At 42.4% G+C, this 22,269-nt stretch overlaps 1 protein-coding gene and 1 long non-coding RNA gene across 3 annotated transcripts; one reads left to right on the top strand and one right to left on the bottom strand.

Moving 5' to 3' along the window:
* Positions 1–4,919: 4,919 nt before the first annotated feature.
* On the bottom strand, positions 4,920–7,863 carry LOC106569326 (uncharacterized). Its single transcript, XR_001320479.2, has 3 exons — positions 7,577–7,863; positions 6,262–7,116; positions 4,920–6,016 (listed from the first exon to the last, which is right to left on the bottom strand). It is a non-coding gene; the product is annotated as an uncharacterized lncRNA (long non-coding RNA).
* Positions 7,864–7,865: 2 nt separating this feature from the next.
* Positions 7,866–22,190, top strand: LOC106569323 (THO complex subunit 1). 2 transcript variants are annotated; one of them, XR_001320478.2, is made up of 21 exons: positions 7,866–8,174; positions 8,403–8,476; positions 8,589–8,649; positions 9,808–9,877; positions 10,023–10,141; positions 10,281–10,329; positions 10,518–10,613; positions 10,709–10,791; positions 10,922–10,998; positions 11,163–11,271; positions 11,515–11,649; positions 11,860–11,960; positions 12,125–12,191; positions 12,657–12,707; positions 15,952–16,022; positions 19,375–19,470; positions 20,047–20,112; positions 20,623–20,706; positions 21,229–21,465; positions 21,667–21,751; positions 21,842–22,190. XR_001320478.2 is itself a non-coding variant. In XM_014140560.2 (21 exons), exons 1-21 carry the CDS (start codon positions 8,124–8,126, stop codon positions 22,117–22,119), a joined length of 1,971 nt encoding a protein of 656 aa, XP_013996035.1. In that variant the 5' UTR covers positions 7,874–8,123; the 3' UTR covers positions 22,120–22,190. The 2 variants fall into 2 exon arrangements, 1 of the variants encoding a protein (XP_013996035.1); XM_014140560.2 differs by having other exon boundaries at positions 7,874–8,174; positions 21,318–21,465.
* Positions 22,191–22,269: the final 79 nt, after the last annotated feature.

Here is a 22,269-nt window from a genome sequence, read left to right on the forward strand (position 1 = left end):
AAACCCTGACCTCAATCCTATAGAAAATTTGTGGGCAGAACTGAAAAAAACATGTGCGAGCAAGGAGGCCTACAAACCTGACTCAGTTACACCAGCTCTGTCAGGAGGAATGGGCCAAAATTCACCCAACTTATTATGGGAAGCTTGTGGAAGGCTACCTGAAACGTTTGACCCAAGTTAAACAATTTAAAGGCAATGCTACCAAATACTAATTGAGTGTATGTAAACTTCTGACCCACTGGAAAATGTGATGAAAGAAATAAAAGCTGAAATAAATCATTCTCTCTACTATTATTCTGACATTTCACATTCCTAAAATAAAGTGGTGATCCTAACTGACCTAAAACAGGGAACTGTGAAAAACTGAGTTTAAATGTTTTTGGCTAAGGTGTATGTAAACTTCCCACTTCAACTGTAGGTGTTCTTTTGGTGTTCATCTCACAAATGTATAACTTTACATTTATCATACATTTATAATCCTGGTATCACTCTTACAAAAACAGCTACACTATTTAAAATAATACAAGGCTAATGATAAAGGTATGAACTTGAAATAATTAACTGTTTGTTCTATCCTGCCTTCGCATAATGTCTTAGTATGAAATAAGTGCAATATAGGTCTTGTCTTATTGGTCTGCCCATTGCCATATTAATCTATCTCAGTGAAGGCTGCTGAGGGGAGGACAGCTCATAATAATGGTTGGAATGGAATCAAACATCAAGATTTCCATGTGGTTGATGCCATTCCAGCCATTATTATTTCTTTATTTAACCTTTAACTAGGCAAGTCAGTTAAGAACAAATTCTGATTTACAATGACGGCCTACCAAAAGGCAAAAGGCCTTCTGCGGGGATGGGATTAAAAATAAAAATATAGGACAAAAAAACACTTCAATGACGAGACAACACTACACAAAGAGAGACCTAAGACATAGAATGCTTAGCCACACAACATGACAACAACATGGTAGCAACATGGCAGCAGCACAAAACATGGTACAAACATTATTGGGCACAGACAACAGCACAAAGGGCATGAAGGTAGAGACAACAATACATCACACAAAGCAGCCACAACTGTCAGTAAGAGTGTCCATGATTGGGTATTTGAATCAAGAAATTGAGATAAAACTGTCCAGTCAGTGTTTGTTGCAGCTCATTCCAGTCGCTAGCTACAGCGAACTGAAGATTTTATTGGTCACATACACGTGGTTAGCAGATGTTAATGTGAGTGTAGCGAAATGCTTGTGCTTCTTATTCCGACAGTGCAGTAATATCGAACAAGTAATCTAACAATTCCCCAACAACTACCTAATACACACAAATCTAAAGGGGTGAATGAGAATATATACATATAAATATATGGATGAGCGATGGCCGAGCAGCATAGGCAAGGTGCAATAGATGGTATAAAATACAGTATATACATATGATATTAGTAATGTAAGATATGTAAACATTATTAAAGTGGCATTATTTAAAGTGGCACTGTTTAAAGTGACTAGTGATCTATTTATTAAAGTGGCCAGTGATTGGGTCTCAATGTAGGCAGCAGCCTCTCTGAGTTAGTGATTGCTGTTTAGCAGTCTGATGGCCTTGAGATAAAAGCTGTTTTTCAGTCTCTTGGTCCCAGCTTTGATGCACCTGTACTGACCTTGCCTTCTGGTTGATAGGGGGGTGAACAGGCAGTGGCTCGGGTGGTTGTTGTCCTTGATGATCTGTTTGGCCTTCCTGTGACATCGGGTGCTGTAGGTGTCATGGAGGGCAAGTAGTTTGCCCCCGGTGATGCGTTGTGCAGACCACACCACCCTCTGAAGAGCCTTGCGGTTGAGGGTGGTGCAGTTGCCGTACCATATAGCCCGACAGGATGCTCTTGATTGTGCATCTGTAAAGGTTTGTCAGGGTTTTGGGTGATAAGCCACATTTATTCAGCCTCCTGAGGTTGAAGAGGTGCTGTTTTGCACCTTCTTCACCAAACAGTCTGTGTAGGTGGACCATTTCAGTTTGTCTGTGATGTGCACAGTTATCTTTGCCTTCTTCGGTACAGGAACAATGGTGGCCATCTTCAAGCATGTGGGGACAGCAGACTGGGATAGGGAGCGATTGAATATGTCCGTAAACACCAGCCAGCCGGTCTGCGCATGCTCTGAGGACGCGGCTAAGGATGCCGTCTGGGCCAGCAGCCTTGCGATGGTTAACACGTTTTAAATGTTTTACTCACGTCGTCCACGGAGAGACGCAGTCCTTGTTAGCGGGCCACGACGGTGGCACTGTATTATCCTCAAAGCGGGCATCAGATTTGACTGGCAGAACAGGTGTTGTACGTGGTGGATGAGGGCTGCAGTAGATATCTCAGATAGGGGGGAGTGAGGCCTAAGAGGGTTTTATAAATAAGCATCAACCAGTGGGTCTTGCGATGGGTATACAGAGATTAACAGTTTACAGAAGAGTGTAGAGTGCAGTGATGTGTCCTATAAGGAGCATTGGTGGTAAATCTGATTGCCGAAAGGTAAAGAACATCTAACCGCTCGAGAGCACCCTTACCTGCCGATCTATAAATGACGTCTCTGTAATCTAGCATGGGTAGGACGGTCATCTGAATCAGGGTTAGTTTGGCAGCTGGGGTGAAAGAGGAGCGATTACGATAGAGGAAACCAAGTCTAGGTTTAACCTTAGCCTGCAGCTTTGATGTGCTGAGAGAAGGACAGTGTACTGTCTAGCCATACACCCAAGTACTTGTATGAGGTGAGTACCACAAGCTCTAAACCCTCAGAGGTAGTAATCACACCTGTGGGGAGAGGGGCATTCTTCTTACCAAACCACATGACCTTTGTTTTGGAGGTGTTCAGAACGAGGTTAAGGGCAGAGAAAGCTTGTTGGACACTAAAAAAGGTTTCTTGTAGAGTGTTTAACACAAAATCCAGGGAGGGGCCAGCTGAGTATAAGACTGTATCGTCTGCATATAAATGGATGAGAGCTTCCTACTGATGAGCTATGTTGTTGATGTAAATTGAGAAGAGCGTGGGGCCTAGGATCGAGCCTTGGGGTACACCCTTGGTGACAGGCAGTGGCTGAGACAGCAGATGTTCTGACATTATACACTGCACTCTTTGAGGTAGTTAGCAAACCAGGCCAAAGACCCCTCAGAGACACAAATACTCCTTAGCTGGCCCACAAGAATGGAATGGTCTACCGTATCAAAAGCTTTGGCCAAGTCAATAAAAATAGTGGCACAACATTGCTTAGAATCAAGGGCAATGGTGATATCATTGAGGACCTTTAAGGTTGCAGTGACACATCCATAACCTGAGCGGAAACCAGATTGCATACCAGAGACATCAAGAAAGCCAGTCAGTTGATTACTGACAAGTTTTTCCAACACTTTTGATGAAGAGGGAAAAATAGAAATAGGCCTTTAGAATCAACTTGATCTCCCCCTTTAAATAAAGGACGAACCGTGGCTGCCTTCCAAGCAATGGGAACCTCCCCAGAGAGAGGAGACAGGTTAAAAAGGTCAGAGGTTATAGGGGCAGCAATCTTAAAGAAGAAAGGGTCTAAACCATCTGACCCAGATGTTTTTTTGGGGTCAAGTTTAAGAAGCTCGTTTAGCACCTCGGACTCAGTGACTGCCTGCAGGGAGAAACTTTGTAGCGGGGCAGAGGAAAAGAGGGAGGACCATTGGGGCTCGTCGCATTAGAAGGGGTGGGAGATGAGGAAATGTTGGACGGGCAAGGAGGCATGGCTGAGTCAAATAGAAATCCTGATAATGAAGTGGTGATTAAAAAGCTCAGCAATGTGCTTCTTGTCAGTAACAATCATCATCAACTTTAAGGGACATGGGCAGCTGTGAGGAGGAGGGAGTGAGACACAGTGTTGGTGAACGGATGATCTTCGCATGTGTATTTCCCACCATAAAGCATGGAGGAGGTGTAATGGTGTGGGGGTGCTTTGCTGGTGACACTGTCAGTGATTTATTTGGAATTCAAGGCACACTTAACCAGCATGGATACCACAGCATTCTGCAGCAATACACCATTCCATCTGGTTTGGACTTAGTGGGACTATTATTTAGGACAATGACCCAGGACAATGACCCAACACACCTCCAGGCTGTGTAAGGGCTATTTTTACCAAGGAGAGTGATGTAGTGCTGCATCAGATAACTTGGCCTCTACATCACCCGACCTCAACCAAATTGAGATGGTTTGGGATGAGTCGGACCACAGAGTGAAGGAAAAGCAGCCAACAAGTGCTCAGTATATGTGGGAACTCCTTCAAGACTGTTGGAAAAGCATTCCAGGTGAAGCTGCTTGAGAGAATGCCGAGAGTGTGCAAAGCTGTCATCAAGGCAAAGGCAGTCTGCTTTGAAGAATCTCAAATATAAAATATATTTCAATTTGTTTAACACTTTTTTGGTTACTACATGATTCCATGTGTTATTTCATAGTTTTGATGTCTACACTATTATTCTACAATGTAGAAAATAGTAAAAATAAAGAAAAACTCTTGAATGAGTAGGTGTTCTCAAAACGTTTGACCGGTAGTGTATATACAAAAGTATGTTGACACCGTTTCAAATTAAGGGAATTTGGCTATTTCAGCCACATCCGTTGCTGACAGGTGTATAAAATCGAGTGCACATAGACAAACATTGGCAGTAGAAAGGCTGTTCTGAAGAGCTCAGTGACTTTTAACGTAGCACTGTCACAGGATGCCACCTTTCAAGTAAGTTTTGTGACATTTCTGCCCTGCTAGCGCTGCCTCGGCCAACTGTAAGTGCTGTTATTGTGAAGTGGAAACATCTAGGAGCAACAACGGTTCAGCCACAAAGGGGTCGTCCACACAAGCTCACAGCTAAAAAAAAAATTGTCTGTTGTCAGTTGCAACACTCACTACCGAGTTTCAAACTGCCTCTGGAAGCAATGTCGGCACAAGAACTATTAGTCGGGAGCTTCATGAAATGGGTTTCCATGTCCGAGCAGCCGCATAAAAACCCAAGATCACCATGCGCAATGCCAAGCGTCGGCTGGCGTGGTATATACAGCTTGCCACCATTGGACTCTGGAATAGTGGAAACGCGTTCTCTGGAGTGATGAATCACGCTTCACCATCGGTCAGTCCGACAGACAAATCTGGGTTTGGCAGATGCCAGGAAAACGCTACCTACCAACTGTAAAGTTTGGTGGACGAGGAATAATGTTCTGGGGCTGTTTTTCATGGTTCGTGCTAAGCCCCTTAGTACCAGTGAAGGAAAATCTTAACACTACAGCATACAATAACATTCTAGATGATTTTGTTAGTGGGAGCATGCCTAAGATCACACATTAGACCAAGGCCCATATTCACAAAGCATGCAATGCTGCTTTTCGACTAACATCAGTGTTACACTAGTGCATAAACCCTTACGTTATACTAGGGAAATTGTTTCCATAGCTAGGGCTGGCAGTGAAGAGCAGAATCCACAACCTCTGCATTATCAAAATCGTTGCTTTGTGAGAAGATGTTAAAGTTCACAGTTAGCCATTGTTATGTAAAAGCAGGCTGAAAAGTATCAGCGGCCTGGCTTTGGCCCCAAGAGAGAAGGTCCGACGGAGCCATGGCCCAGTGAGACACGGGTGCCGGCCCACGTAGATGGAGACAGAAAAGTCTGAGCCTTTTAGGTAAAACACTGTGGTAAATCCTGTATGGAAATGCGCCACAAGAGTAGGAGTGCTGATCTAGGGTCAGGTTCCACCAGTCAATATAATTTGATTAATTATGATATAAAAGTAAAAACTGATCCTAGATCTACACTCCTCTAAGATTCTTTGGGAATACGGTCCAGATAAGACAAGTTTACCCTAGCGCCCGACATAAACTATTGTGGAATAATTACTGGGGACGGAGACAGGGGCTGGGAGACACTGTGGCCCTGTCCAATGTCACTCCTGAACAGGGCCAGCCAGGAAGGAGTTGACCCAACCACTTTGAGGCCGTAGTTGTGTGGGTAGCAGAGGCAGAGGTGTGCTTAGCAGATCTGAAAGAGAGGCACAACATTATTTGAATGAGAATTCAATCCACATGACAATTCAAAGAGAATTTGTGCAACTTGAGACAGATAGCAATACAGTACAAATATATTAAAACATAATATGGAATGTAACAGACATGCATGAGGTGGTTTAAAATAATACTACAGGTAGCTAACTCTTTCCATGCTTTTCATGAAAATGTTTATCTTATATTATAGCTAGCTAGTTGATGTTGTTCTAGCTAGCTCACCCAAAGCAAGCTTTTCTCCACCTCGCTGGTCTGCAGATGCATGACTACATGATCATGATGTTGTGGCTGTAACATTTAACGGACGCTAGAAGAACTAGCTAGTTACCTATAAAATTAATATAATTGCGTTGGTTAGACATTGACAGCTTGCTAATCAAGATATAAAAGGGTGAGATCGCTCAGATTCTCTCTGGAGCAGTTAGATCTCGTTTGGGCACTGCATCGGGTAGATGAAGCAACTGCACATCTAATCTTCTTCCCCATACCATCTTGATTCAACAGGGCGCTAGCCTGTTCTCCTCAAAACATTTATCAAGCTTGCTAACGTTAGCAAACTTGAGCATTGATCTCAGCTTGCTAACTTACAAAGCCAACCAACTACACACCAAATATACACAGAGCAAACAAGTATTTTCTAAACTAATGATTCTCAACCAAATGGCAACTACATGGCTAGACCTATTGCTCTGTTACGTAATGTAAGAACCACTAGACACAGGCTAACCAGAAAGCTCTAATGCTAGCTAGCTAACCAGCCATGTAATCTCAATAGAAGAGGCTAGCTAGCATCAGCTTTGTAGCGGTTGTGCTATGTTGAAAAATGTGTTTTAATTCTTCCCTTCATCTTCCACAACAACGCCTTGTGTACCTTTCAAATTCAGTGAATATCATTTAGCTAGCTAGTAATTTTGACAAATCTGATTCATATTTAGCACAGGGGAAAACGTGCTTCCAGACCAGAACCTTGTGAAACGTGAAAGCGCCTTCCTGAATGACAACACCACCTGATTGGTTGGAAGAAAAAGTGCTGTCCACCAGAGCTCGTCTATTTCGCTGCTGCTTACTTGCAGAACCCTGCAAGATGTGTGTATTGTTAGATATTACTGCACTGTTGGAACTAGGAACACAAGTATTTCGCTGCACCTGCTAAATATGTGTACACGACCAATACAATTGTATTTGAATGTTGTTTTACATCTACAAAACGTTTGGCCGAGGTTAGTCGGTAAATTAGTGACAAAACTCTGAGTGCACAGATTTGACATAAGTAAATGTAGTTTTGATTCACAGAAGATTGACCAATCACAAGCTTAGGAAATTAGTGGCATTCATTCTCAAATTTAGCTGCAAATATTATTGAATATATTAACATATCAACTTACATGTTTGAAAGTTCATGTTATGTGCTTGCAAGTGTTGCATTTATTCTCAAAAGAAGTGCCATGTTTGCAAAAAAATTTTGCTAATACAAAACGGATTATATAAGTAAGTGCAACTCATATTTTACATTATTTTACACAAGGCACTATGTTACCTTCATAATTGACTCATCAAACCCCAAACCCTCAGCCTGGTCTGCTGCACATGCGTTCCCGGAAGTCTCGCGATGTTGCGCTTCTGGGTTTAGGAACTCTGTGGAACAACGATCAATAGTTTACCAGTGTATAGTGTCATCTTCTGGCCGCATGTAAAACTGAAGGCTATTAATACCAATGAACATCCAGGGAATACAACATAGATCATCCCTGAAATGCAATAGGCTACATCCGTTATTACACTGGTTATAAAATAAAGTTTTGATATATTTCTAAAGGCCAGCAATGCATTTGATTTGGCATAGGCCTAGTTGAACAGTAAGTTTTACTCTAATGTTGACGATAGGAACCTGTGGCTCTGATGTTCCTTGTAAACAAAATCAAAATACCACTAGGGCAGAAGATTATCCGTATTCATGTTACAAATTATAAACATGACTTTCTGAACCATGCCTTAAGGCTTACAATGTTGGTATCCTGATTGCGCCTGATTTGAACCGGATATACAACTTTAGTCGGGGTCACGTTTATTGTTGAAGAGGAAAGATGTCTGTACTGATTTTATTCAATTTCAACGATGCAAAAGATATATTTACAGTAAGAACTTGTCTTCAATACGGAGTATTTCAGATTCTATTCTATGCATGATTCAAATTGTTTATCACATCTTTGTAGAAACGCTTACAATACCTTTGCAAGCCAAGTCATATTTATTAGACACGTTAGCTAGCTAGCTTAATAACGTTAGCAGGTTAACGTGTAACGATAGTCCCAAGAAAATACTAAGCTTTTATTATTTGTTCAATTGTTATAACTCTCACCCAGGCCTCAACCAGGAGTGCGTTGGTCAACAAAACCAGCAAACCTTTGATAAACGCATTCAACCAGATCACTGGAAAGTGAGTGAATGACGTTACATAGCTAACGTTAGCTGTTAACATTCTATTATCTCTAGGCTATGCCTCTGTCCACATCACCACTGACATTGTCAGCCTGCTTCTCTCTTCACAGTGAGACAGAGAAGAAGACCACCCTTGACCAAGCTCTGAGGCAAGTCCTGGAGGAGGAGATTGTAAGTTTAAAGAAATGTAGTGTATGTGTAATTTGTTTTAGATATGTATATGTGAAGTGTTGGTCCCATTTTTCATGAGCTGAAGTAAAATATCCCAGAAATGTTCAATACACACAAAAGCCAATTTTTCTCAAATTTTGTGCACAATTTTGTTTACATCCCTGTTAATGAGCATTTCTCCCTTGCCAAGATAATCCATCCAATTGACAGGTGTGGTTTATCAAGAAGCTGATTTAAACACCATGATCATTACACAGGTGCACCTTGTGCTGGGGACAATAAAAGGCCACTATTAAATGTGGGGTTTTGTCACACAACGCCATGCCACAGATGTCTCAAGTCTTGAGGGAGCACACAATTGTCATGCTGACTGCAGGAATGTCTAACAGAGCTGTTGCCAGAGAATTTAATGTTAATATCTTAATGTTAATTTCGCCTCTAACGTCGTTTTAGAAAATTTGGCAGTACTTCCAACCGGCCTCACAACTGCAGACCACGTGTAACCATGCCAGCCCAGGACCTCCACATCCGTCTTCTTCACCTGTGGGATAGTGTGAGGAGTGGAGGTGCTGAGGAGTATTTCTGTCTGTAATAAAGCCCTTTTCTGGGGAAAAACTCATTCTGATTGGATGGGCCTGGCTCCCCAGTCGGTGGGCCTGTGCCCAGACATGGCTGTGCCTCTGGCAGTCATTTGAAATCCATAGATTATGGCCTAATTCGTTTATTTCAATTGACTGATTTCCTTCTATGAACTGTGTAACTCAGTAAAGTCTTTGAAATTATTGCATGTTGCATTTATATTTTTGTTTAGTATATTTATATGTATGTGTGTGTATATATATATATATATATGTGTATGTATGTGTATATGTGTGTGTTTTGTTTTGTTGTCACATACACCTGATAGGTGCAGTGAATTGTGTTGTTTTACAGGGTAAACCATGGTAGTACGGTGCCCCTAGAGCAAATTTAGGGTTAAATGCCTTGCTCAAGGGCTACCTGCCAACTAGTGGTTAGCGAGGTCGCTGGTTCGAAAATCCGAGCCGACGAGGTGAAAAATCTGTCGAAGTATACTGCTAGTACATGGTCTTGCTTATCCTCAATATGCTTCACCAAGAGTCGGGCAACATTCTCCCTTTCTCTCCTTTTCTTTTACAGGTGGAAAAGAAAGCACTCGTCGATGACTTTCTGTCTCTCATCTATTTCAGCATTGATGGAGTTACTGAAGGTAAGCGGCAGGCTGAACGTCAGGGCATAACATCGCTACATCTACCTCTGTTTTACCTCTTCAGTATTTCATCGATATACACGCCAGACAGCAAATTATGTAGTAATTGTGTAGAAAAGTGTAGTAAATTCACTTGTCCATGCAGGTATCTGCTCCGCCACCACTCCTTTCCTACTGTTGGGAGATGTTCTGGACTGTCTTCCTCTGTACCAGTGTGATAAGGTCTTCTCCTTTGTTGAAGAGAATGTCTCCACCTGGAAGTCTGTAAGTAGCTTAGTCTGTTTCTCTGTGATCTTTGAGTAACTGTCAATGTTTACTTGATGACAGGTTTCTTATAGAAGATCTTTCCTTTTAGTTATTGAGGAAATGCCACCAATATAATTTTCTCCTCTCTCACTTTCAGAACTCCTTTTACACTGCTGGGAAAAACTACTTGTTAAGGATGTGTAATGGTGAGGATAAAGGCACACATTAAGATCACTTTCTGGCAGATGTTTCCTGTAGGACCCGGGATTCGAACTGGCAACCCTCTGGTTGCTGGCTCGCCTCTCTAACGTCTAGGCTACTTGCCGGCCCTGTTTGTTGTTCTCTTGATTTGTGCAGATATTCCATCACTAAACCCCATCTTCTTACCCTGCAGATCTTTTGAGGAGGTTGTCCAAGTCTCAGAACACAGTCTTCTGTGGACGGATCCAGCTGTTCCTGGCTCGTCTCTTTCCCCTGTCTGAGAAATCAGGTGAGAGGGTTACATGGAGCTAGGAACTGACGTCATTAATGTTTTATCATGGATGTGGACTTGTGGCCACTATTGTGTTCCTTTGTGTGTTTCAGGTCTGAACCTGCAGAGCCAGTTTAATCTCGACAACATCACAGTGTTCAACAAAAATGAGCTAGAGAGCACTCTTGGCCAGAAGGTAAGGCCTTTTCTAAGGATTACAGATACTGTATATTGAGTAGGCAGTTGAATGATGTGTGTGCTGTTGAATGTGCTTAACAATGAATTACCACTCTCTCTCTACCTCTGTTCTGAGTTATCTTCTACAGCCCACAGAGGAGGAGGATGGGATGGAAGTGGAGGAGGGGGAGATGGGAGATGAGGAACCTAGTGCACCTGCTCCATGGTAAGCAACATGAGTTCTTGTTCCATCTATCACAATACTTGGAATCATCAGTGGTTTTTCATCAACATAGTTGTTGCACAGATCCCTATGCTGGCAAGTCTTGTAAGTTTGATTGCAGCTTGCTAAAACAAGTTGTCATCTATAAAATTGCTCCCTGTTTGTAGTTCCATCCCTATCGACTACAACCTATACAGAAAGTTCTGGACTCTGCAGGACTACTTCAGAAACCCTGTTCAGTGTTATGAGAAGTTTTCCTGGATGACTTTCCTCAAGGTGACTTTTCTGCCCTCACTCTTTCCCTCCCAAAATAGCTTTGTGACATTTCTTATCTGACATGACCCATCTATGGACATCTACTAAAAGTATGACACTTTGCTTTAAAAAATGTCTTGTTCAAAACTGTTACTATTCTGTATGTCCTGTGAAGTATCCAGACAGGTGCTGGCTGTTTGTTTCTGTGAGAAGACACTGAAAAGTTGTTTGAGTTAATAGAAATGTTCTGTATGTTGTCTGTAGTATTCAGACGAGACGCTGGCAGTGTTTAGAAGCTTCAAGCTGGACGACATGCAGGCTTCTAAAAGGAAGCTGGAAGAGCAAAGGACGGCAGGAGGAGACCACGTTTACTTTGCCAAGTTCCTCACCAGTGAGAAGGTGACATCTCAACTTCTTCCATCAATTAAGAATAGAACAGAATAGAGATTGACTACATTGCAGTAAGACTGCACAGAGTTACTGTTCTTCAAATCACCTTACATCCCAAGTAACTACTCATTATGTGATTGAGATTAGGAAGTCTATACCTCGCCTTTCTCAAATGGATCCCTTCAAATACAATGACAGTCTCTGTCTTTGCCTCTCTAGTTGATGGACCTGCAGCTCAGTGACAGTAACTTCAGACGACACATCCTCCTGCAGTACCTTATCCTGTTTCAGTACCTCAAGGGACAGGTCAAGTTCAAAAGGTGAGGTGGCCCAAGAAGATGCCCCCCATCCCACACCATCATACCCTATGTCAGGTTGAATGTAGTCTGATTCAATTTAGCAGTAAAAGGTGTAACAGTGAATTGATATTGTGATTTGACTGCTGTTGGTCTCTTCACTACCAACTCTTGTCCTGTTGCTGCAGCTCCAGTTGTATCCTGAATGATGATCAGTGTTCATGGATGGAGGAGACCACCAAAGTTGTGTACCAGGTGTGTGTGTGTTTCATCTGATAGATTGTAAATTACTGTTTTCTATCTTTACTGTTTTATATAATTATCCTCTTAGTATGAATAGATTGTTTTTATATCCTTAGAGATTGAAAGTAGTGTTAGGTTCAAGCTTTGTGTATTAGAAGTGTAATTATTTAGTGAACTGTAGGAATGTGTGCTCCCAATAACGCAAGGCCTCTGCTGACTGATAATAATTCTTATTGATATGCACGGAGAAATCCTGGGTGATAGGGAAAAGTACTGAAGTACATCTTTGTGGAAGAGAGGGTCTTAGAACTAAGGTTATACGTGGACACTGCACTGTATTGAATGTATGTATTCAGCTGTACATTTTCACTGAGTAAACATTTTAAATGTCACTCGGGCTCTTTTGTATGATACATGTGTTTATTGTATATTCAGATATTGCTGTTTTTTATCACCTGTCTAACTTGTTCCCTGTAGCTGCTCAGAGAGATCCCACCGGATGGAGACAAGTTTGCCACCATGGTCGAGGTAAGAATAGTCTCAATATTCTGTAAGTCTGTGTAGTTCCTGCAAGTTCACATGTTTTAGTTCAAAAGTTTGGACACACCTACTCATTCAAGGGTTTTTCTTTATTTTTCTATTTTCTACATTAAAGAATAATAGTGAAGACATCAACTATGAAATAACACATGGAATCATGTAGTAACCAAAAAAGTGTTAAACAAATCAAAATACACTGCTCAAAAAAATAAAGGGAACGCTTAAACAACACAATGTAACTCCAAGTCAATCACACTTCTGTGAAATCAAACTGTCCACTTAAGAAGCAACACTGATTGACAATACATTTCACATGCTGTTGTGCAAATGGAATATAGACAACAGGTAGAAATTATAGGCAATTAGCAAGACACCCCCAATAAAGGAGTGGTTCTGCAGGTGGGGACCACAGACCACTTCTCAGTTCCTATGCTTCCTGGCTGATGTTTTGGTCACTTTTGAATGCTGGCGGTGCTTTCACTCTAGTGGTAGCATGAGACGGACTCTACAACCCACACAAGTGGCTCAGGTAGTGCAGCTCATCCAGGATGGCACATCAATGCGAGCTGTGGCAAGAAGGTTTGCTCTGTCTGTCAGCATAGTGTCCAGAACATGGAGGCGCTACCAGGAGACAGGCCAGTACATCAGGAGACGTGGAGGAGGCCGTAGGAGGGCAACAATCCAGCAGCAGGACCGCTACCTCCGCCTTTGTGCAAGGAGGAGCAGGAGAAGCACTGCCAGAGCCCTGCAAAATGACCTCCAGCAGGCCACAAAATGTGCATGTGTCTGCTCAAACGGTCAGAAACAGACTCCATGAGGGTGGTATGAGGGCCCGACGTCCACAGGTGGGGGTTGTGCTTACAGCCCAACACCGTGCAGGACGTTTGGCATTTGCCAGAGAACACCAAGATTGGCAAATTCGCCACTGGCGCCCTGTGCTCTTCACAGATGAAAGCAGGTTCACACTGAGCACGTGACATACGTGACAGAGTCTGGAGATGCCGTGGAGAACGTTCTGCTGCCTGCAACATCCTTCAGCATGACCGGTTTGGCGGTGGGTCAGTCATGGTGTGGGGTGGCATTTCTTTGGGGGGCCGCACAGCCCTCCATGTGCTCGCCAGAGGTAGCCTGACTGCCATTAGGTACCGAGATGAGATCCTCAGACCCCTTGTGAGACCATATGCTGGTGCGGTTGGCCCTGGGTTCCTCCTAATGCAAGACAATGCTAGACCTCATGTGGCTGGAGTGTGTCAGCAGTTCCTGCAAGAGGAAGGCATTGATGCTATGGACTGGCCCGCCCGTTCCCCAGACCTGAATCCAATTGAGCACATCTGGGACATCATGTCTCGCTCCATCCACCAACGCCACGTTGCACCACAGACTGTCCAGGAGTTGGCGGATGCTTTGGTCTAGGAGGAGATCCCTCAGGAGACCATCCGCCACCTCATCAGGAGCATGCCCAGGCGTTGTAGGGAGGTCATACAGGCACGTGGAGGCCACACACACTACTGAGCCTCATTTTGACTTGTTTTAAGGACATTACATCAAAGTTGGATCAGCCTGTAGTGTGGTTTTCCACTTTAATTTTGAGTGTGACTCCAAATCCAGACATCCATGGGTTGATAAATTGGATTTCCGTTGATTATTTTTGTGTGATTTTGTTGTCAGCACATTCAACTATGTAAAGAAAAAAGTATTTAATAAGATTATTTCTTTCATTCAGATCTAGGATGTGTTGTTTAAGTGTTCCCTTTATTTTTTTGAGCAGTATATATTTTTGATTCTTCAAAGTAGCCACCATTTGCCTTGATGACAGCTTTGCACACTTTTGCCAACCTCTCAACCAGCTTCATGAGGAATGCTTTTCCAACAGTTTTGAAGGAGTTCCCACATATGCTGAGCACTTGTTGGCTGCTTTTCGTTCACTCTCCGGTCCAACTTATCCCAAACCATCTCAAATGGGTTGAGTGATTGTGGAGGCCAGGTCATCTGATGCAGCACTCCATCACTCTCCTTGGTCAAATAGCACTTACACAGCCTGGAGGTGTGTTGGGTCATTGTCCTGTTGAAAAACAAATGATAGTCCCACTAAGCGCAAACCAGATGGGATGGTGTATCACTGCAGAATGCTGTGGTAGCCATGCTGGTTAAGTGTCCCTTGAATTCTAAATAAATCATAGACAGTGTCACCAGCAAAGCACCATCACACCACCACCTCTATGCTTCCCTTAGGGAATCATACATGCAGAGATCATCTGTTCACCTACTCTGCGTCTCACAAAGATACGGAGGTTGGAACCAAATATATAGAATTTGGACTCATCAGACCAAAGGAAATATTTCCACTGGTCTAATGTCCATTGCTCGTGTTTCTTGGCCCAAGCAAGTCTCTTCTTATTGGTGTCCTTTAGTAGTGGTTTCTTAGCAGCAATTTGACCAGAAAGGCCTGATTCACGCCGTCTCCTCTGAACAGTTGATGTTGAGATGTGTCTGTTACCTGAATTCTGAAGCATTTATTTGGGCTGCAATTTCTGAGGTTGGTAACTCTAATGAACTTATCCTCTGCAGCAGAAGTAACTGGGTTTTCCTTTCCTGTGGCGGTCCTCATGAGAGCCAGTTTCATCATAGCGCTTGATGATTTTTGCGACTGCACTTGAAGAAACTTTCAAAGTTATTGAAATGTTCCAGATTGACTGACCTTCATGTCTTAAAGTAATGAGGGACTGTCATTTCTCTTTGCTTTTTTGAGCTTCTTGCCATAATATGGACTTGGTCTTTTACCGAATAGGGCTATCTTCTGTTTACCACCCCTACCTTGTCACAACAACTGATTGGCTCAAACGCATTAATTACATTTTTAACAAGGCACACCTGTTTAATTGAAATGGATTCCAGGTGACTACCTCATTAAGCTGGTTGAGAGAATGCCAACAGAGTTCAAAGCTGTCATCAAGGCAAAGGGTGGCTATTTGAAGAATCTCAAATATAAAATATATTTTGATTTGTTTAACACTTTTTTGGTTACTACATGATTCATGTGTTATTTCGTAGTTTTGACGTCTTCGCTGTTATTCGACATTGTAGAAAAAAATATTAAGAAAGAACAACCCTCAAATGAGTAGCTGTGTCCAAACGTTTGAATGGTACTGTATAGCCTGCTGTATTACAAGTCAAGGTTCACAGGGTAAAGGTTATTGATGACATTGAAAAGTCCCCTCTCATATTTTGACAGCATGTCCTAAACACAGAGGAGAACTGGAACTCGTGGAAAAATGAAGGATGCCCAAGCTTTGTGAAGGAAAGGTATAGCAGCAGAATTCAACAACCTCATGTTTATGATCCTATACTTATGAAAATAGTATTATCAAGACAAAGTCCAAATCGAAAATGTATATCATTCATTAAAGTGAGGAATATACATTACCAGTCAAGAGTTGACACACATACTCATTCCAGGGTTTTTCTTTATTTTTACTATTTTTTTCTACATTGTAGAAGAATAGTGAAGACATCAAAACTATGACATAACACATATGGAATCATGTTGTAAACCAAAAAAGTGTTAAGAATCTTTAATATTTTTTGATTTGTTTAAAAGTAGCCATCCTTTTCCTTGATGACAGCTTTGCACACTCTTGGCATTCTCTCAACCAGCTTCATGAGGTAGTCACCTGGAATGCATTTCAATTAACAGGTGTGCCTTGGTAAAAGTTTGTGGAATTTCTTTCCTTTTTAATGCGTTTGAGCCAATCAGTTGTGTTGTGACAAGGTAGGGTTGGGATACAGAAAGATAGCCCAATTTGATAAAAGACCAAGTCCATATTATGGCAAAAACAGCTAAAATAAGCAAAGAGAAACGACAATCCATCATTACTTTGACTGACCTTCAGGTCTTAATCTGGAACATTTCAATAACTTTGAAAGTTTCTTCAAGTGCGGTCGCAAAAACTATCAAGCGCTATGATGAAACTGGCTCTCATGAGGACCACCACAGGAAAGGAAAACCCAGTTAAAACCAGCCTCAGAAATCTGCAATTAACTGCATCTCAAATTGTAGCCCAAATAAATGCTTCACAGAATTAAAGTAACAGACACATCTCAACATCAACTGTTCAGAGGAAACTGGGTGAATCAGGCCTTCATGGTCAAATTGCTGTGAAGAAACCAGTACTAAAGGACACCAATAATAAGAATAGACTTACTCGGGCCAAGAAACACGAGCATTGGCCATTAGACCAGTGGAAATATGTCCTTTGGTCTGATGAGTCCAAATTTGAGATTTTTGGTTCCAACCACCATGTCTTTGTGAGACGCAGAGTAGGTGAAGGGATGATCTCCGCAAGTGTGGTTCCCACCGTGAAGCATGGAGGAGGTGTGGGGGTGCTTTGCTGGTGACACGGTCAGTGATTTATTTGGAATTCAAGTCACACTTAACCAGCATGGCTACCACAGCATTCTGCAGCGATATGCCATCCCATCTGGTTTGCGCTTAGTGGGACTATAATTTTTTTCAACAGGATAATGACCCTAAACACATCTCCAGGCTGTGTAAGGGCTGTTTGACCAAGAAGGAGAGTGATGGAGCGCTGCATCAGATGACCTGGCCTCCACAATCACCCAACCTCAATCCAATTGAGATGGTTTTGGATGAGTTGGACTGCAGAGTGTAGGAAAAGCAGCCAACAAGTGCTCAGTATATGTGGGAACTCCTTCAAGACTGTTGGAAAAGCATTCCAGGTGACTAGCTCATGAAGCTGGTTGAGAGAATGCCAAGAGTGTGCAAAGCTGTCATCAAGGCAAAGAGTGGCTACTTTGAAGAATATCAAATATAAAATATATATATACTTACATGATTCCATATGTGTTATTTCCTAGTTCTGATGTCTTCACTATTATTCTACAATTTAGAATATGTATGTGTGTATGTGTGTGTGTGTGTGTATATATATATATATATATATATATAACTTGAATGAGTAGGTGTGTCCAAACTTTTGAATGATACTGTATATACAGTGCCTTCAGAAGATATTCACACCCCTTGACCTTTTTCACGTTTTGTTGTGTTACAGCCTGAATTTTAAATGGACTAAGTTGAGGTTGTCACTGGCCTACACACAATACCCCATAATGTCAAAGTGGGATGATGTTTTTAGAAATGTTTACAAATTAATAAAAAATGAAAAGCTGAAATGTCTTGAGTCAATTAGTATTCAACCCCTTTTGTTATGGCAAGCCAAATAAGTTCAGGAGTAAAAATGTGCTTTAACAAGTCACAAGTTGCATGGACTCATTGTGTGTGCAATAAGTGTTTAACATGATTTTTGAATGACTACCTCATCTGTCCCCCACACATGCATACAATTATCTGTAAGTTCCCTCAATCGAGGAGTGAATTTGAAACACGGATTCAACCACAAAGACCAGGGAGGTTTTCAAATGCCTCACAAAGAACGGCACCTATTGGTAATTTTTTTTTTTAAATGCTCACATTGAATCTCCCTTTGAGCTTGGTGAAGTTATTAATTACACTTTGGCTGCTGTATCAATACACCCAGTCACTACAAAGATATAGGTGTCCTTCCTAACATAGTTGCCAGACAGGAAGGACACCACTCTGGGATTTTTAATTAACTTAATTAACTTTATTTAACTAGGAAAGTCAGTTAAGAACAAATTCTTATTTTACAATGACGGCCTACCCCGGCCAACCCGGATGACGCTGGGCCAATTGTGTGCTGCCCTATAGGACTCCTGATCACAGCCGGTTGTGATACAGCCCGGGATCGAACCGGGGTCTGTAGTGATATCTCTAGCACTGCGATGCTGTTCCACTCAGGAGCCCCAATGGTGACTTTAAAACAGTTAAAAGTTTAATGGCTGTGATAGGAAAAAACGGAGGATGGATCAACAACATTGTAGTTATCCACAATATTAACCTAATTGACAATGTGAAAATGTGCATCCTGTCTGCAACAAGGCACTAAAGTAATACTGCAGAAAATGTGTCAAAGCAATTCACTTTTTGTCCTAAATACAAAGTGTTATGTTTGGGGCAAATCCAATACAACACATAACTGAGTACCACTCCATATTTTCAAGCAGAGTGGGCGCTGCATCATGTTATGGGAATGTTTGTAATCATTAAGGACTGGGTAGTTTTTCAGGATAAAAGAAGAAATGGAATGGAGCTAAGCACAGGAAAAATCCTCAGAAAATCTGGTTGTCTGCTTTCCACCAGACACTGGGAGATGAATTCACCTTTCAGCAGGACAATAACCTAAAACACAAGGCCAAATCTACAGAAGTTGCTTACCAAGAAGACAGTGAATGTTCCTGAGTAGCTGAGAATTTTGAAAAGAAAAATGGGCAAATGTTGCACAATCCAGGCGTGGAAAGCTCTTCGAGACTTACCCAAAAAGACTCAGCTGCAATTGCTGCCAAAGGTGCTTCTATGAACTATTGACTAAGGGGTGTGAATACTTGTTTAAATAAGACATTTCATTATGGGGTAATGTGTGTGAGAAGAAAAAAATATTTTATTTTGAATTCAGGCTGTAACACAACATGTGGAATAAGTCAAGGGGTATGAATGCTTTCTGAAGGTACTGTAAAGTGTTATAATCAAGAATAATGCAAATGCCCCACCCCCCAGACCAGTAGATGACAAACCCAAGAGACCCATGAGGAAGAGACAAGCTCCAGAAGACTTCCTAGGTAAAGGCCCTGACAGGAAGGTCTTCATGGGGAAGTAAGTATCAATCCTAACAATAATAATAATTTGGTGGGTGCTTATAATGTACAATAATAATTTATTCAACTTCTATAGCGTTTTTCATTACAGAAAGAATATCAAAGATTCAAGTCTGTAGGGAAAGGGGGGGTACCTAGTCAGTTGTACAACTGAATGTCTTCCGCATTTAACCCAACCCCTCTGAATCGGGGGGGCTACCTCAATTGATATTCACGTCATCGGTGCCTGGCGGAACAGTGGATTAACTGACAGATTTTTACCTTGTCAGCTGTGGGATTCGATCTAGCCACTAGCCTGCCGCCCCTGTATTATACGCATGTGTGAATTGGACATTTTGTCCATATCCGAACTCTGTATGGCAATGATAACTGGGACAGAATAGTAATGTGTTCCCCAAAACCATAGTTGGTTTAGGAAAGTTGAGGTATGCCAGTAGGATTATTTACAATGTCTAGCCCTCACATTGGAGCCTAATGAAAATGGGGAGACATAGCATGTTGCCAATATGGGGGACGAGTGACACAGCTTCCCTTGTATTTGGCTTTGTCAAAACTCGTTTTTGTTTTCTTGCAGTGATGAACTCACGAGACTGTGGAATCTGAACCATAACAATATGGCAGCTTGCCAGTCAGTTAGCAGGTGAGTGGTTTTACAGCAGTGGCGCAGCTGGTCAAAGTTACATAGCCCGCTTACCTACCTATACGTTTTTGGTGTATAACATTAAAGGAGAATTTCGCTTTGTACAACCAAATGTAAAAAATATATGTAAATGACATATTATACAAGGGTCCAGACACTTTCTTTGCGACTTGACTTGTTTTTGAGAAACTTACCGCAAACAGCGATTCACTTGCTCATACTCATACGGTAAGGGGACTCAGAAAAGACATGAACAAATGCTCTAAAAACCACAGCAGCCTACTTGAACACTGTCTGAAACTGTAACTTACGGTTACAGCCTCAGTGTTGACAGTAAACGCATGCTGGAAGTTGTACCGAATTTTCCCAACGTTGGAAGTTTGTGCTCAGCAGACCAGAAATGTGCTCAGTGCTGGAAAAAAATGGACTGAACATTGGTATGGACCCTTCTATAACTTGCCATTTACATAGAGATTTGGTTGTAGAAAATATTTAACTTCTTGTACACAGGGAATTCATGCCTACTCTGGAGGAGTTTTTTGAAGAGGCCATTGAACAGGCTGACCCAGCCAACATGGTGGAAGACGAGTACAAGTACGTGTATACACAGTGTACAAAACATTAGGAACACCTGCTCTTTCCATGAGACTGACCAGGTGAAAGCTATGATCCCATATTGATGTCAACTGTTAAATCCATTTCAATCAGTGTAGATGAAGGGGAGGAGACATGTTAAAGGATTCTTAATCGTGTATGTGAGCCATTGAGGGTAAATGTGCAAGACAAAAGATTTGAAGTGCCTTTGAACAGGGTATGGTAGTAGGTGCCAGGCACACCAGTGTGAGTGTGTCAATAACTGCAACACAGCTGGGTTTTTCACGCTCAACAGTTTCCTGTGTGTATGAAGAATGGTCCACCACCCAAAGGACATCTAGCCAACTTGACACAACTCTGGGAAGCATTGGAGTCAACATGGGCCAGCATCCCTGTGGAGCGCTTTTGATACTTGTAGAGTCCATGCCTCAATGAATTGAGGCGATTCTGAGGGGGTGCAACTCAATGTTAGGAAGGTGTTCCTAATGTTTTGTACACTAACTGTTGATTGTCTATCCTAAGACCTGTCCAATGGTGTCAAGAAAGATCCTGCTGTGTGAAGTGTTCTGGTTCAATATTATCCACTCAGCTCCACGCCCCCTGTCCTGTAGGGTGGTGCGTAACTCAAACTATGGCTGGCGAGCCCTGCGTCTGTTGTCTAGGAGGAGTCCCCACTTCTTCCAGCCCACCAACCAGCAGTTCAAGAGCCTGGCTGACTACCTGGAGAGCATGGTCATCAAACTGGCCAAGGAGCTGCCGGTGAGTTGTCTGGTCTGGCTGGAACTATGGGTGCTGAAAATGTTTATGAATTACACAAGGCTCCCTTTGGGAGCATAGGGTGTCCACCATGGGAGAATCTCAATTTCATACTCATGTGAGGTCAGAGGACACAAGGAGTGTGTCATTGAGATGTCCTAAACTCTCTTGATGGATTGGATCCCCTTTGCCCTGTCATCACAGAAGGACCTCCCGTCTGAGGAGATAAAGACAGGAGAGGAAGACTATGAAGACAACGGTGACACGCTTCTCAAAGAGAGCAACGACAGTGAGTTCTAGATATGTAGTTGTAAAATCAAAGCTCCAGTTGGACTGCAGATTACCCCCCCCCGATTACATCCCTTTTGTGTGCCCCAAGGTCTGAGCATGCAGACCAAACTGGTGTCTAACCAGCAGATGGATGACATAGCAGCCAAGCTGGGTTCCCAATGGAAGACCCTGGCTGGCCAGCTGGAGATAAAAGCAGCGGAGATCCGGGAGATTGAGACAGACAGCAAGGACGTGGACATGCAGGCCAAGCTGCTGCTGGTGGCCTGGCAGGACCGTGAGGGGACACAGGCCACTGTCGAGAGCCTGGTTCCAGCGCTCAATGCTGCTGGCTTCCCCAAGATCGCAGAGATCCTCAACGAGACATAGATTAAGGCCTTGCTTAGACATGACTGTAATTTCGTCCTCCGTAGAATCTTTAAATAAACACTCAACTTTGACCAGAAGCTATATTCATTTAGCGCTGATCCCTCACAGGACAATGAAAACATTGTATGGGCAGGGCATTTAGATGGATAA

This window comes from Salmo salar, chromosome ssa14 (assembly GCF_905237065.1).
Source record: "Salmo salar chromosome ssa14, Ssal_v3.1, whole genome shotgun sequence".
NCBI lineage: Eukaryota > Metazoa > Chordata > Actinopteri > Salmoniformes > Salmonidae > Salmo > Salmo salar.